This window comes from Dendrobium catenatum, unplaced genomic scaffold (assembly GCF_001605985.2).
Source record: "Dendrobium catenatum unplaced genomic scaffold, ASM160598v2 fragScaff_scaffold_911, whole genome shotgun sequence".
NCBI classification, from domain to species: Eukaryota; Viridiplantae; Streptophyta; class Magnoliopsida; order Asparagales; family Orchidaceae; genus Dendrobium; species Dendrobium catenatum.
In genome coordinates this window covers 1,306,027-1,319,693 of record NW_021319373.1, presented here as the reverse complement: position 1 = coordinate 1,319,693, position 13,667 = coordinate 1,306,027, and the positions used below count along the sequence as shown (strand labels likewise).

General features: G+C 34.4%; 1 protein-coding gene across 2 annotated transcripts; it reads left to right on the top strand.

Moving 5' to 3' along the window:
- Positions 1-3,313: 3,313 nt before the first annotated feature.
- LOC110109684 lies at positions 3,314-11,468 on the top strand. Of its 2 annotated transcripts, none has more exons than XM_020840875.2 (3): positions 3,314-3,887; positions 4,479-5,857; positions 11,193-11,459. In XM_020840875.2, exons 1-3 carry the CDS (start codon positions 3,401-3,403, stop codon positions 11,208-11,210), a joined length of 1,884 nt encoding a protein of 627 aa, XP_020696534.1. In that variant the 5' UTR covers positions 3,314-3,400; the 3' UTR covers positions 11,211-11,459. The 2 variants fall into 2 exon arrangements, with proteins under 2 accessions (XP_020696534.1, XP_020696540.1); XM_020840881.2 differs by having other exon boundaries at positions 3,416-3,887; positions 4,472-5,857; positions 11,193-11,468.
- The last annotated feature ends 2,199 nt before the right edge of the window (positions 11,469-13,667 follow it).

Below are 13,667 nucleotides of genomic sequence, written 5' to 3'. Positions count from 1 at the left end.
TTTGAGATTAGCAGTCTGAGTCCATAAGATGCTTATGCATCTATTTTGATTGACATAATATTCGAAAACATTTTTTTTTTAAAAAAAGGAAAGGCAGGATTTATAAATTGATATCTAACCAGATATTCATATCATATTTCCTTAGAGGCAAATAAAATAGACGAGAAGCAAATAAATATGAATATAAAAATTAGCAAGGAAAAAGACAAGTGGCCTGAATAAAGCCTCCAGCGAACGAGACGCTTTGGCTGCAGGCGTCAGCTGCCGACTGCCGTTTCTTTTGAACGTCTTTAGTTTCTCATCTTTTGGTAGGAGACAAAAAGGTCTTTTGTTCTCATATTTATTAATATTTTTGATGTAGTTAATGACTTTGATTTAGGAGCTTGTAAAAATTGATTTTTGAATATTTCAATCTGATAAATTTATTGATATTAAAAGTGATTCGAGCGTAGATCAAGAACTTGAAACATGATTAAAACTTTTAGGATATTGATCAGATAATTAAACGGCTTTTAAATCTTTTATTCTTGTGGTCAGATTGAGCGTCTAGATGAGATGAAGTTAAGAGGTTAAGATTGCTTAATTTTGTTATCATTAAGAAACCAAAATTTTAAAAGAACGGATTATGATTTTTTGATAATTGTGCCTCGACTACTATCCTTTGAACTCATACCACTGTCGACCGATTAGAGCCTTGAAACATTGTGGCCTTTTGACCACTATCGCATGACTATTGTCCTTTGAACACCATCACTCAATTACAATCCTCTAATTACCATTGCCAAACTTCGGTCTTTCAACCATGATTGTCCTCTTCGGTCATCTGTCCACAATCATTTGACTTTTGTCATTCGACCATAGTCTCCCTCTTACAGTCCTTCAACTACTGTCACTTGACTATGGTCCTCCAATCACCGTCGTCCAACTACGATTCTCCGACCATCATCTTCTAACTGCAATCTTCTTACCATCATTAGCCAATTATGATTCTTTGGCCACCGTGACTTAACTATGATTCTCCAACCACCATTGCCATATTTTGTCAGATCTAATAGCTTTTGTGTTTTTTGAGTTTCCCATATAAAAAACTCAAGAAATTCTTACGACTCCTCTCTTATTTGTAGCTGTTCTAAATTGCGAACGGGAGATCGAGAGGTAAGTTCTGAAAACTCCGTCTCTTCTCTCGGTGCGTATCTGTGCGTGAAAAAGCGAATAAGAGAGAGCGTTGTTTTTCTTTTTTTTTTTTTAAGTCGTGAGTAGTCGGTTTCTGTCGAGAGAGTCGGTGGAAGAATCATTGTGTCGTTTGGGGTTTCAGTCGGTGGGGAGCGACAGTTACAGTCAACAAATATAAATAAATATATACCTAATCAACTAAAATAAATAATAAATAATTTTTTTCCTTCAACTAAAATAATAAATAATAAATAAATTTTATAGCTCGTGACGGAATGGACCACCATTTATGTCCTTTGTAAGATAACTAATTAATTAAGCATTCCTTTACAGCCTTTCAAGGAAAATATCTGGAAACATAGAAGGCTTCTATTATGGGAAATGTGAAACGAGATTTTGAAGGAGTTCGATTAATTTAATAAAGAATTAAGAGTATCATTACTTTAAGATAATTATCATTTTGTCTTAATTAATTATTATCTCTTATTAATAAAATATTATAATTGCATTCAAAAGATGTTTGCCGACCCCACGTAGTAGTAAAAAATTATTAAGTCATAATCGAAGTATTTACATATATGACACATGAAGGGAAAAAAATCACGGAACTTGACTCAATGGAAATAATTTTATTATGTATATGTAAGCATCTGCCCACCCCTAAATTAGAAAAGGTTGGATTACAAAAATATGAGCTAATGGGGATGATTTGTGATGAAATTAGCGAGTGCTAATGTAGATAGACAATAATGATTAATGGGAGGATAGCAATTGGGCATGGTGGTCATAGGGTCATAGTTAGTTGTCAACTATGTTGCACCGATACACCTATTTATGAAGGCGTGCTATATCTGATACACCGATATACGGATACGCCTCCGATACTCCACCGATACGTGTCGGATACGCCAAAGACGTATCCAGTTAAAATACTAATTAATTTCAAAAGGACATTCATATTCGATACACGTATCCGTTGAAAAACAAAAAGAAATCCGAAAAAAAAAAGATGCGTCGTATTTACTTCCGCGGTTGCGAGCAAAGAAATTCTTACAACTCCTCTCTTATTTGTAGCTGTTCTAAATTTCTATAGAATACTAGAACTTTGAACTCTCACTCTATCATCATAATTGTTTTGTTATACAATACTATACATACATATCTTCATATAAATATAAAAATATAAATAAATATATACCTTTTAATATCATTTTGGTGATATTATATTTTCATATAATATAAATAAATATATACCAAATCAATGATCGTTTTGGTGAAGATGGTTTGAGGACCTTAGCGGGGTGATGGTGGTCGAAGAATAGTGGTCGGGTACTGGTGCTTGGAGAATCGTAGTCAGTGTTTTGAGGGCAGAGGTTTGATGATGATTGTTTGATGGCAGTGGTTCAAGAGTGATAGTTGGATGGAAATGGTCCTAAAGGCGAGCCATCTCCAAATTCAAGTCAGTGTCCAAGCTCAATCTTCATCCCCCATAGCTATTACTGAGAGTCGTGATTTATTTATAATTTTTAAGAGTATTATTCTTTACAAGTATAGTTGAATTAAGAATACACCATTGGATAGCCAATATTAATCGTCTCGATCATAAACCATTCTTTTAAAGTTTAAGTGCCTTAATGATATCAGAAATAAAAAAAATTGAGTTCGTTGGACTCATCTCGCCAAGATATTCAATTTGATTATAAGCATTCAAGATTGAAAGATCATTTCATCATCATATTAATATTATGGAATTTTTATATGTACTTCAAATGGATTAATTATTATGTGCGGACGCAGAATGTCGTCCGAAGACCAAACAGAATGTGCCATATCACCGCTGTGCTCAGTACAACAATCCAGTACCGTTGACATGTCGTATTTTGGTTGGTCTCCGAGCGGCATTTTTCTTTAGGTCTCCACAGAATAATTTCTACTTCAAATAACTCATCTTAATATATTTGGACTCGAATCAAATTACTTTTGATGGTATATTTATTCATCAGGTTGAATTTTCTTAGTCACTATCATCTCTTATAATATTTATGGTACATAAATTTGGATAGCTTTGGGATATAATTAATGTAAGCTACTAATCCCGTCTTTATAATTCCTTTAATTCCTTTATAGTCGATTCAATAAATGCCGTGTTGGCCTTTGCTTATCCTTTCTCTCTTTCCCTCTGTCATCTCCTTTTCAGCACAGGTAACCGAAGCCACCATAACAGTCGATGGCGTGCCGAGCTGTAGAGAGCTGGACTCTCACCTCTCTTGTGGGCGCTTACCTCGACCTAGCCCTGGCCTACCTCCTCCTCGTCGGAGCCACCATCGCCTTCTTAGCTTCGAAGCTTCTCTCCCTCGCCGGTCTCTCTCTCCCATGCACTTGCGATGGACGATTCGGCCACCCTTCATGTGCCCAAAACAGCCTCCTCCTCGACTTCCCCAGAGCCAATCTTGCCGCCGTCCATCACACACTTCGCTCTCGTTTTCCTTTTGATTCCCTTTTGCCCGCAGGTGCTTCACCCTCTCCCCGATGTCGCTATGCTGTCCAATACCCTAGTGAAGATTGCGATTTGCCGCCGCCCGAGATGCCCCCTGATTCGCCCGAGGAGCCTTTGGTTCATCCAAGTCCTGGGTATTCGATCTACGATCGGGAGAAGTCTTGCTCGACCTCGGCTGAGAGGATTTCCGGCGGCCCCTGGGATTTTGATGAGGATGGTAAGTTCAATCACTTCTTATCATTTGACGCAACAATTGCTTCATCTTTTATGATAAGACCTAAAATTGAATGGACAAACTTTTTTTTTTTTTGGTGAGGGGATGGGTGGGTGGAATCAATTCTCTTTCGTTGTTTTTTTTTTTTTTGTAACTGTTTTGGGTTATCTATGCATTATGTCATGATCTTGCTAAAAATTCTGTTACTATAACCTGTGTAAATCGAAACAAGAGGCGCTGTAAGTAACGCTTCAGAGATATACTGCCAACAGAGGATATTTAACAACGCTTTAGTTTAGACAAGCAAGATCCATGCATTATCTTCAGGGAAGAATTACACAACCATTGTAATACATCAATAGAAGATTTATAAAGCATTTTACAAATACCACAATATTAAGGGAGTAATTTTATTCTTACCCTTAGTGTACTAGACTCTAAAGATAATATTGCCCTGAATAGTTACAATCTTGAAACACAGTAGCATTAATCCAAGCAAGTAATCTTTGACTTGATAGTTTTGACATCTTAATAGTTTTTATATTTAAATAGCATCAAACTAAACACCACCAAATTTTTGGTTGGAGGGTTCAGTTTTGGTGGAAGAGGTTGCAGATGAAGAGGAGAACGATTCATGTAATGGCGTTGGAGGCCTGTTAGGATGCGATAAAGTGTTGAGTTTGGAAACGTTGAGGAGTTTGGAGCAGGAGCTTGAGGAGGAGAGAGGGGCTCGTGCAGCGCTGTATCTTGAATTGGAGAAGGAGAGGAATGCGGCTGCCAGTGCTGCAGACGAGGCCATGGCAATGATATTGAGGCTTCAGAAGGAGAAAGCTGAGATAGGCATGGAGGCCCGTCAGTATAAGCGAATGGTTGAGGAGAAATCTGCTTATGATGAGGAAGAGATGGAGATTCTCAAAGAGATCATAGTGAGGCGGGAGAGGGAGAAGCATGTTCTTGAGAATGAAGTCGAGATGTATAAGCAAATGATGAATTCTGGTGAGAGAGTTGAGCTGGAGCTTGATAATGAGAACTTTTTGAAAGACAAATTTGATACTTTCGTTGATTCCTCAGATGATCCCATGCTGATGTTGAAACAAATTTATAAATCAGTTGGAAAGAAGGAAGAACCAAATGATTTTGGAGTGGAATCATCACCAATTACGAATTCAAGTATAGTTGGCTCAAATCAAGGTTATCTTATGTATAATTTTGTAGGTTCGAGTAAACATCCTGAATTATTTAGCAGTACAGATGATTGTGATCAGGAATTCCAGGAGAAAACCATACTCGCAACATGTACCAACTCATCGTCTTCAAATATCCTAAATATTACATCTGTAGATGATTCAGTTGTGTATAGCTTGAATGCACCTTTTGAAGCTGAATACCATAAAGATATTACAGACTCTACTGCCAAAGATGAAGGTGAGAGGGGTACCCCAATTGATACTATAGTTTCTATTGAAGGCCCATGTACAATGGGAAGTGATGAAACTGATCAGAGATGCAGTGAATCTTCTCAACATGAAACTGAATCAAACATCCTTGATGTTCATGTACAGTTCGAGGAAGATAGCAACCAAAATGTCATTGCTTCAGAGGAAGAATTATCATGTACAAATTTTGATGAAATGGAACTTAAAATTCGAAGAAGCTGCTCAGAAATCACAAATAGGATCAGTTTGATTGATGGCTTGTATGGTAGAACTTCATGTTTCAATCCGCGGAGTTCATTTCCTTTTGTTGAAAGCGAAAGATACAAAATTGAAAATGAAGTTGACGTTCTAAGGAAGAGATTAGAGATCATCAGGCAAGGAAGAAAAAATCTAAGCCTTTATGCAGACCAAAAAGAGAAGGAAAGCTTCCAGTTACAACTCCTTGATGAGATTGCATTTCAACTTGAAGAGATCAAGAAAGTAACAAAACCTGCTAAAAGTCTACGGCGAGTCTCACTACCTCCTCTATCTTCCAAGGTGCGTTCCTAGTCCATATGTGAAGTTATTGCTGCCCTCATATGCTTGTGCGAAACTAATTCTGTTGCTATACTTTTGAGTTATTTTTGTTATTATAATGATATTGCTTAAATATTCATTATTCCTGCTTATGTTTAATTTCTTACAATGATTTTATTTCAACAATGTGATTATGACTTTACCTTTCTGGTATTAGCGTCCTCTGGATAAATTATGAGCGTAATTGAATTTATATTGTTTTAACAGTTTCATTCATAAACTTTCCTAATGTTGCTTAATAGCTTTATAAGAGGTTGAGAAAGAGAAAACTATATAGAATATTTAATGATTTTCTTGTAGAAATTATTCCATTTTTTGCATGATATAATTAGTAGAATGTGCAGTACGCCATTGCTTGCTTTAATTTATATTTTGTGCAATTTGGCCATCATTTTGAATGTAATTCGTATCATGATACTGCCCATTCTTAGAGTCCATGACGCCTATAACCTAAGTGGAATCTATAATGCATGAAATCCTACTCAAGCACCGCCACATTGCTCCTCTGTTAGCAAAACCATCATTATTTAGTCCTTTATTTTCATTGCAAACTCAGTTCCAACCTTTAAAATTAAAACTATTCTTACTTGTACCCATCATGGAAGTTAGATTCTTAAAAAGGCTTAAGAAAACATTTTCTTTATCTATATTTATGGTACCAGAAGTTTTAGGTTCAATGTCATATCATCATACATCAGGTTATGAGTTTCAGCTTTTGTGCTTTTTTCTATAATGAGGATTTGAAATTTATTCTCCGTTGGTAGGTGCAAAAAATTTTTTTTTTACACAGGTTGCTTGACCTGAAATTTTCTGGTACATTTGTTGCTTTTACATTTTATTTTGTTGATATTTTTTTTCATTATTTTCCCATAGCATTCCTTTTTTGAGTAGGAAGTTCTAGAATATTAATCATATAGATGTTCGTCTTTGGATTCTATCGGTGGATTAAGCTGAAGAGCTTTAGTAAGAACTACAATATAATTTGTACATATTTCATATATATATCTATATATATATACATATATATATATATATACACGGCAATAGCACTCCACCAAAATGACTGAGTTGTCCAACTGTTCTAGTTTAGCATTTTCATTTTTTTGTGAATCGAACATATTGTATATGTTCAAAGATATCTTCGAAGTTTTTAATCTAATTTAAAATTTTCCTTAGATTATATTTCTCTCTGAATGTAGAAAATAATTTTGAATCTCATAGCACTCATATTGTAATTCTCTAGCATTATAGTTTATATGATTTCATTGGAAGCTTTGATATCAATTATGATGTAGAATATCTTAAAATTTAAGGTTTTTTAATGCAAATCTATGATTGAGATGACAAGATCACACACACAAGGTCAAATTTGCAATCAATAAACTTTAAGTTCTGTGAAATAACTTCTCTTTTCTTTATAAAAAGTAGAAGACAAAAAATTCATCCCAAACATTTATTTAATTAACATCCAATTAGACATTCTTCCATAACGTTGAATTTACAAAAGCCAAATTTCGATTAAGATTCATAACATAATTTGAGGCTCCAAGTTGTAATAGGTTTGACTGAAGCTAATCGTGCTCGTAGAGAGTCACAAAATATATAGAAAAAACTAATAAGAACAGAATTCATCAAATAAGAGATTCAAACCTCATAAACAATGAGATAGTTTCCTTCTAGAGCACTTAAGTTTGAGAGGAAGATATCAGTTTTATTAAGCAATAATTGCTCTTTGTTTGTGCCTCGGGAACTCCTTTAACAATTACATAGAATTTCTCCTACGGTCGACAATGGGAACAATTATTACGTCCTCTGACCGGACGTAGAGCTACGTTCGGCCGCCAATAACATGTCGCCACGTGCTCTTACTCTTTACCGCGCGGCTCGATGACTTGACCCGGACCGGAACCCGGGAATGCTATATTCGCGATTTTCTCGGTATTGCTCGGTATTTGCTCGGTATTGCTAGGTATTGCTTTGCAAAAATGAGAAATACCGCTATGTGAAGACCAATACCATGCAAATACCGAGTTGTACCGAGTTTTTCTACAACTCGGTACAACTCGGTATTTGCTTGGGATTTGCTCGGTATTGCTAGGGATTTGCTTGGTATTGCTAGGTATTTGCTCGGTATTGCTAGAAAAAACTCGGTACAACTCGGTTCAACTAGGTATTTGCTCGGTATTGGTTTTTGCCGAGCAAAATCGACCAATACCTAGTAATACCGAGCAATCTTGGGTCCGTTCCGGGTCGGGGTGTCGGGGCGCGCGGTAAATAATGAAAACGCGTTGCGCGATTCTACTGGCGGCTGAATGTAGAGTTGCGTACGTTCACCGGACCAAATAAAAACCGACAATGGATAAGAAAGAGTCCTCAAAACTGAAGCCATAAAGATTGATGCGCCTACATGATCCATTCACGTGAAGGAATCGTATGGAGGAACACATTCGTGAACTGGGATTTGTGAAGGCAGCACACAAAAAGAAGTTGGACTTGTAAAGGAGTTGCATTGCGGGACGTGGAAACTGCATGATGTCAGGAGGAAGGTCAGCTCCACATCAAACTTTTTTTTTTTGTAGCTCCACGTCAAACCTACTTTGTGGCAAAAGGCTCAAACAACTGGTCCCTTAGATTGTTAGATCTTTTATTGTTTTTTCATCAAAAATTCCTTTTGTAGCTAACATGTTGAAGATGATTTAGAATGGTAATTGAACAAATGATCACGTTTTGATGTAATCTGTGGACAATCTGAAGAGTTTCGCTAACTATGATTTAATTCGGTAATTCCATATACGTGCTTGTTCAGCTGTGAATACCTGTCACCGTCATGAACAGGAAGGTTCCTTGAAACTTAAATTTTCATCTCTATTTAGAAAATCTTCTTCCTAACGAGCAAGTATACTTCTGAAATATATTAAGGCTTCGTTTGGGATGGTTTTCTTATTGTTGCTTAAAGCAGCTTTCTAGTACAAAAAAATAAAATTTTGTATTAAAAAGCTGCTTTAAGAAGCAGTAAGAAAGCTGCCCCAAACAAAGCCTAAATCATTAATATTTATGAACTACTCCCTTACCTTGCGGATAACTCCTTGGCATGGCTCTATTTGTATTTCGAACATTAAAAAGGTTCATATTACCTTGTTTATGTATCCTAATTGGAGCAAATGAAAAATCTTGTATATGATTTAGTGGTTAATTTTCTAGGTTTTATTTTTTTTATTGTTTATTATTTCTGATTTTATTTCAAACTATGCATGTGTAGATTTATGCAATTTGTGTATATCTATGTTGGATAAAGGATATGCTGACTCAAATTTGATGAGATGATTTTTTTTGTCTTCTGGTTTGTTTGGAGATGAGAGCAATTTAAGTTTTGATTGATTAGTCATATATTACTCTCCTCTCAAAAACAAATATATTTCTTTAAAATTATCTTGAACATATTTGTGTTAGGATATTTGTGTCTAATTTTTTTTTCATTTATGTTAATGTTAATATTTTTTTTTGTTTTGCCTGTATGTATGAGCACAGGGGGATTTTCATATATACCTATTTAAAATAAACTTGGTTATACATCTATCTTTGAATCTCTTGGTCACCATTTCCAAGCATGTTATTTTTACCCATGTTTATATTGCAGTTTCTCAGCTTATCTGCATGTTGGTCTTCAAGAACCTTTTGATATGACTTGTTCCAGCCATTTTATATTGTGATACCGTACTGACTGTCCTTTTATTATCAATTTTTCATGCTTTAATCTAAATTGAACTTGCCTTTGTATCTACCATTCTGTAGTTTTGAATAACAGATTTTTCAACTTAGAGCTTATGTGATTGAGATTGGCATCAATCCTAATCGGTTAATCTTAAACTTTCTCTTAAAAGTGGCATTGAGGATTCTCAGAAGAAACTTCTACTTTATGTTCCTTGTTTTTTTTTTTTCTCTCTTTTTCAATCCTTTTGAGTATTCATCTAGTAATTATCTTAATATATAGCCATTGAGGATTCTTTTGATTATTTTCTCGCAGGGACTCTTTCCTATCATCTTTGAAACGTTTTATGTTCTTATTCAAAGTATTTGTTTTAATATCGATAAGGTTTTTCTTATTTAGAAACAACTATAGGCATTCTATCTGTGAGGATTTATTGAAACTTGAATATCAAAAGAAATGGACCTCTTGAAGAAAGCATAAATCTATATAAATAGATAACTTAAGGTTTTGAAAGCAACTCTTATGGTGAACATGCATAGAAATACAAAGTGTCTCTTACCTAACCACACAACATGGACAAACATCAACCACCAGATGTATGCAGATAAGCTTGTATGCCTCGAAGGTTCTTCGATGGATAGTCACACTGTTATTTTGAGGTGTTTCTATAAGCGTCACTTCCTTAACATCAAAATCTTGGGTGCCACTTCAAGTGGGGGTGAGCCTGCTAATACCACACTTTTGTTTTGTGGTCTGTATGCACCAACTCCTTGCCAAACAGGTAGCATCGTCACCTGTGCTAATTTAAGGTTTCATTTGGGACGATTTTTTTATTGCTTTTTAAACAGCTTTTTAGTATAAAAATTAAAATATTTATACTAAAAAACTGCTTTAAGAAGCAGTAAGAAATCCGTCCCAAACAAAGCCTTAGTAGTAGTGTAGAATAGGTAAGGTGAAGGGAAAGGTATATGCAATTTTTTTAGGAAACATGGTTTTGATATCAAATGATGTGGAAGAAGAATAAATTTGATGCCAATTTGATGTTGAGCCCTTAATGATGATCTTATTGATCCTCTTTTCTTAAATTTAGCCATGAATTCCTTGATCTTTTCCTTGAATTCGCCCTTAATGGCGAGGAATGAATTATGAGTGTAGAGAGAGTTCTAGAGAGAGAGGAAAAGGTTGTCATTTTCGCTTTATTTTTAGGGGGTCTGAGAGGATTGAGAAGAAAACTGCTAGGAGAGGAGATAGAATAAAGGTGTGAATCTTTTCAAATTTCATTCATTCTTGGATTTATGCAATTATAAACAATAAAACTCAAATGTATCAATCAGGCTTTGATGTATTAAATGTACAATTTTTCTAACTCAAGGAGTTTTGTCTTCATTTAGTACCAATCATGGTTAGATTTCTTGATTCTCTCTTTCAAGGCCAGCGTCTGTTTTCATTTTTACTCCTCCATTAGCTGCTCAATCAAATGAATCAAAATTGTGTTTGTTCCTGCAAAACGAAAAATATGCTTACAATTTCAAATTAATTGGTTAGTTGTGTGTAACGGATCTTTATCTTGCTCATTTATATTTTCAGTTCAAAGGAGCACATTAATGGAGAATTTTGAAGCAGCTTAGAGAATCATTGCCTTGGAATTTTGCCTCAGGCACTTTTGGAGCTAAGTATGCAGGGCTTTCTCCAGCTACTTTGTGTAAATATTTATTTAGCCATTCATAAATGATCATGTATTGTGGATTTGTTGTTTTTTTTTTCTTTAATTGTATTTCAGTTAGATCATGGTATATATTATTAGTGTAATGTCTTTGACAATTTTTTTTAAGAAATGTAGATATTTATTAGAAATGGTTGGTATCTCTAGTTCTAAATATTGTTGTATGGTATATGAAAATTTTGGAGTTATATACATGTTGTAAAATTCTTGTGTTTGCATATAAGATGCCTCCAAAAAATTTACATGATCAGTAGAGATATAGAGATAATATTTGAATTAAATTTTTTTTTGCAATTAAATTTAGGATCGACTAAATTTTGATTTCAATAAACTTATAATCGAATGCATTGGCAATGCGAAGCAATAATTCGCATCATTAGCGTGGATCTCGATGTAATATGTGAATGAAGATTTTCTAGAATTAAATTCATGATCATTTGAATTTTTATTTTAACAAATTTATAGTCGAACAGAACGTATCAACGAGACGAATGAATTGATACTACAAGCAATTTAATCCAACTCTGAATGAGTTCAAATCAAGTTGGTAAAATATATTTGAAAAAGTTTTAACACTAATTGAATGAACAAATGATATATAATTCTAGAATGCTTATAGTGAAATCGACCGGCTTTACAGGAAAAATATCACAAGCCCAAGATCATTTGATTATGATTTTATTAAGATATTTGATAAATGAATTATGATCAAGGAGATCAATATGAATCTAATGATGGAGTGTTTTGAACTCTAAAATTTATCAAAATGCTTATTTAAAAATGATTATAAATAGGACTTCATTTTTTACATAAAAATGTTTAATAGTTGAGAGCTCAAAAAGTATATAGCAACTTCTGATCATCACCATCGATCACCAACATCAGCAATTGTCATCACTATTAAGGGTGTCAATAGTCAATATTTGACACGACCTGAAAATCCGATCAAAAAATTTTGGATCCGAGTCAACTCAAACTCGAACCAAGTTGGGTTTGAGTTGACCCGAAAATCCGAAATCAACCTGATTTGATCCATTTTTAATTGATTTATGAGGGTTTTAGAAGATTATAATAAAAAAAGTAAATGTTATTTTCAAAAAATAATAAATTTTGTTGCCCAAACTGAATTAAACTTGATTTATTTTAAATTGATTGAAGTAAATCTTACCTTAATTAGATTTATGTTTAAATAAATTGAATTAAATAAAAATATTTTACTAAAACATACCCGAAGCAGATAGGATTCGGGTCCGAAAAATCTACCCGTTTGCAAAAACAGGTCGGATTCGGGTTGGGTTAAAAATTATCAGGTCAAATTCAGGCTTGATCCAAACTCGACCCGTAACCCAATTTTGACAACCCTTATCACTATCATCAAACTTTCATCATCCATCTATTATCGTTTGCCTATTAATATGCAACCGTCATTAGGCTTTATTTTTTTTTACTTGCAGAAATTCAATTTTTATAACCTTTTTAATAGAAATCAAATAATTGCATTCAACTTAGTATAAACTTATTTTCATAAATTATAAAGAATGAAGATTTATAGATTTCAATACATAGAGGATTATTGCAATCCTAAATTTTTTATGCTTGTTCGATTTTTTTATCAAAAGCAAACATGTAAAACGCATTCCATCACCACAACTTTTCTTCAATTACGAGGTAATATTGCTCTTAAATAATGAGTAAAGGGGGATTATTATATCATTTAATATATAGTAGATTATTACAATTTGGTAAGCCCCCATTTTTTTGGGGATAATGCTACTCAAGCAACCCTCTTCATGCTATAGCTTCCCCTCCACATAGCCTCAGCAAAATCTTTCAAACACTATGTTAGACCGGCCCATGGACTGATCTAGCCGGTCCACACGGGACCGGCCCAGGCGGAACATAGGTGGAAGTTCCGCCTCTCATCTATGTGCCGTTCAAGCCGCCAGGTCTAAGGGAGCGGTTTATGAAGGATTTTTTAGGGAGTTAGGAAGGAAATTTGAACGTAGGGACTTTTTTCTATAATTGATCACAACATTACCATCATAAGGTAAAGTAGATAAGAGTAAGGTCATGAAAATTGAAAGCTTGCAATAAAACCTAAAAAAAATAGTTCCTTTTGCTTAAGGATCACAAGCTATTATACATAAGATTAATAGTGATAAAAAATCAACAAAAAGGTATATGCTCTTCTAGCTAATAGCATACTAAAAACCCTTTTCTGAACTCTTTCATAGCATTATTATTATACAACAAGCATTTAATAGGAACACCAATACTAGAGGCCAGTAGCACAAAATTAAACAATAATTTGTACCACCATAATTCAAACAGTAGAAGAG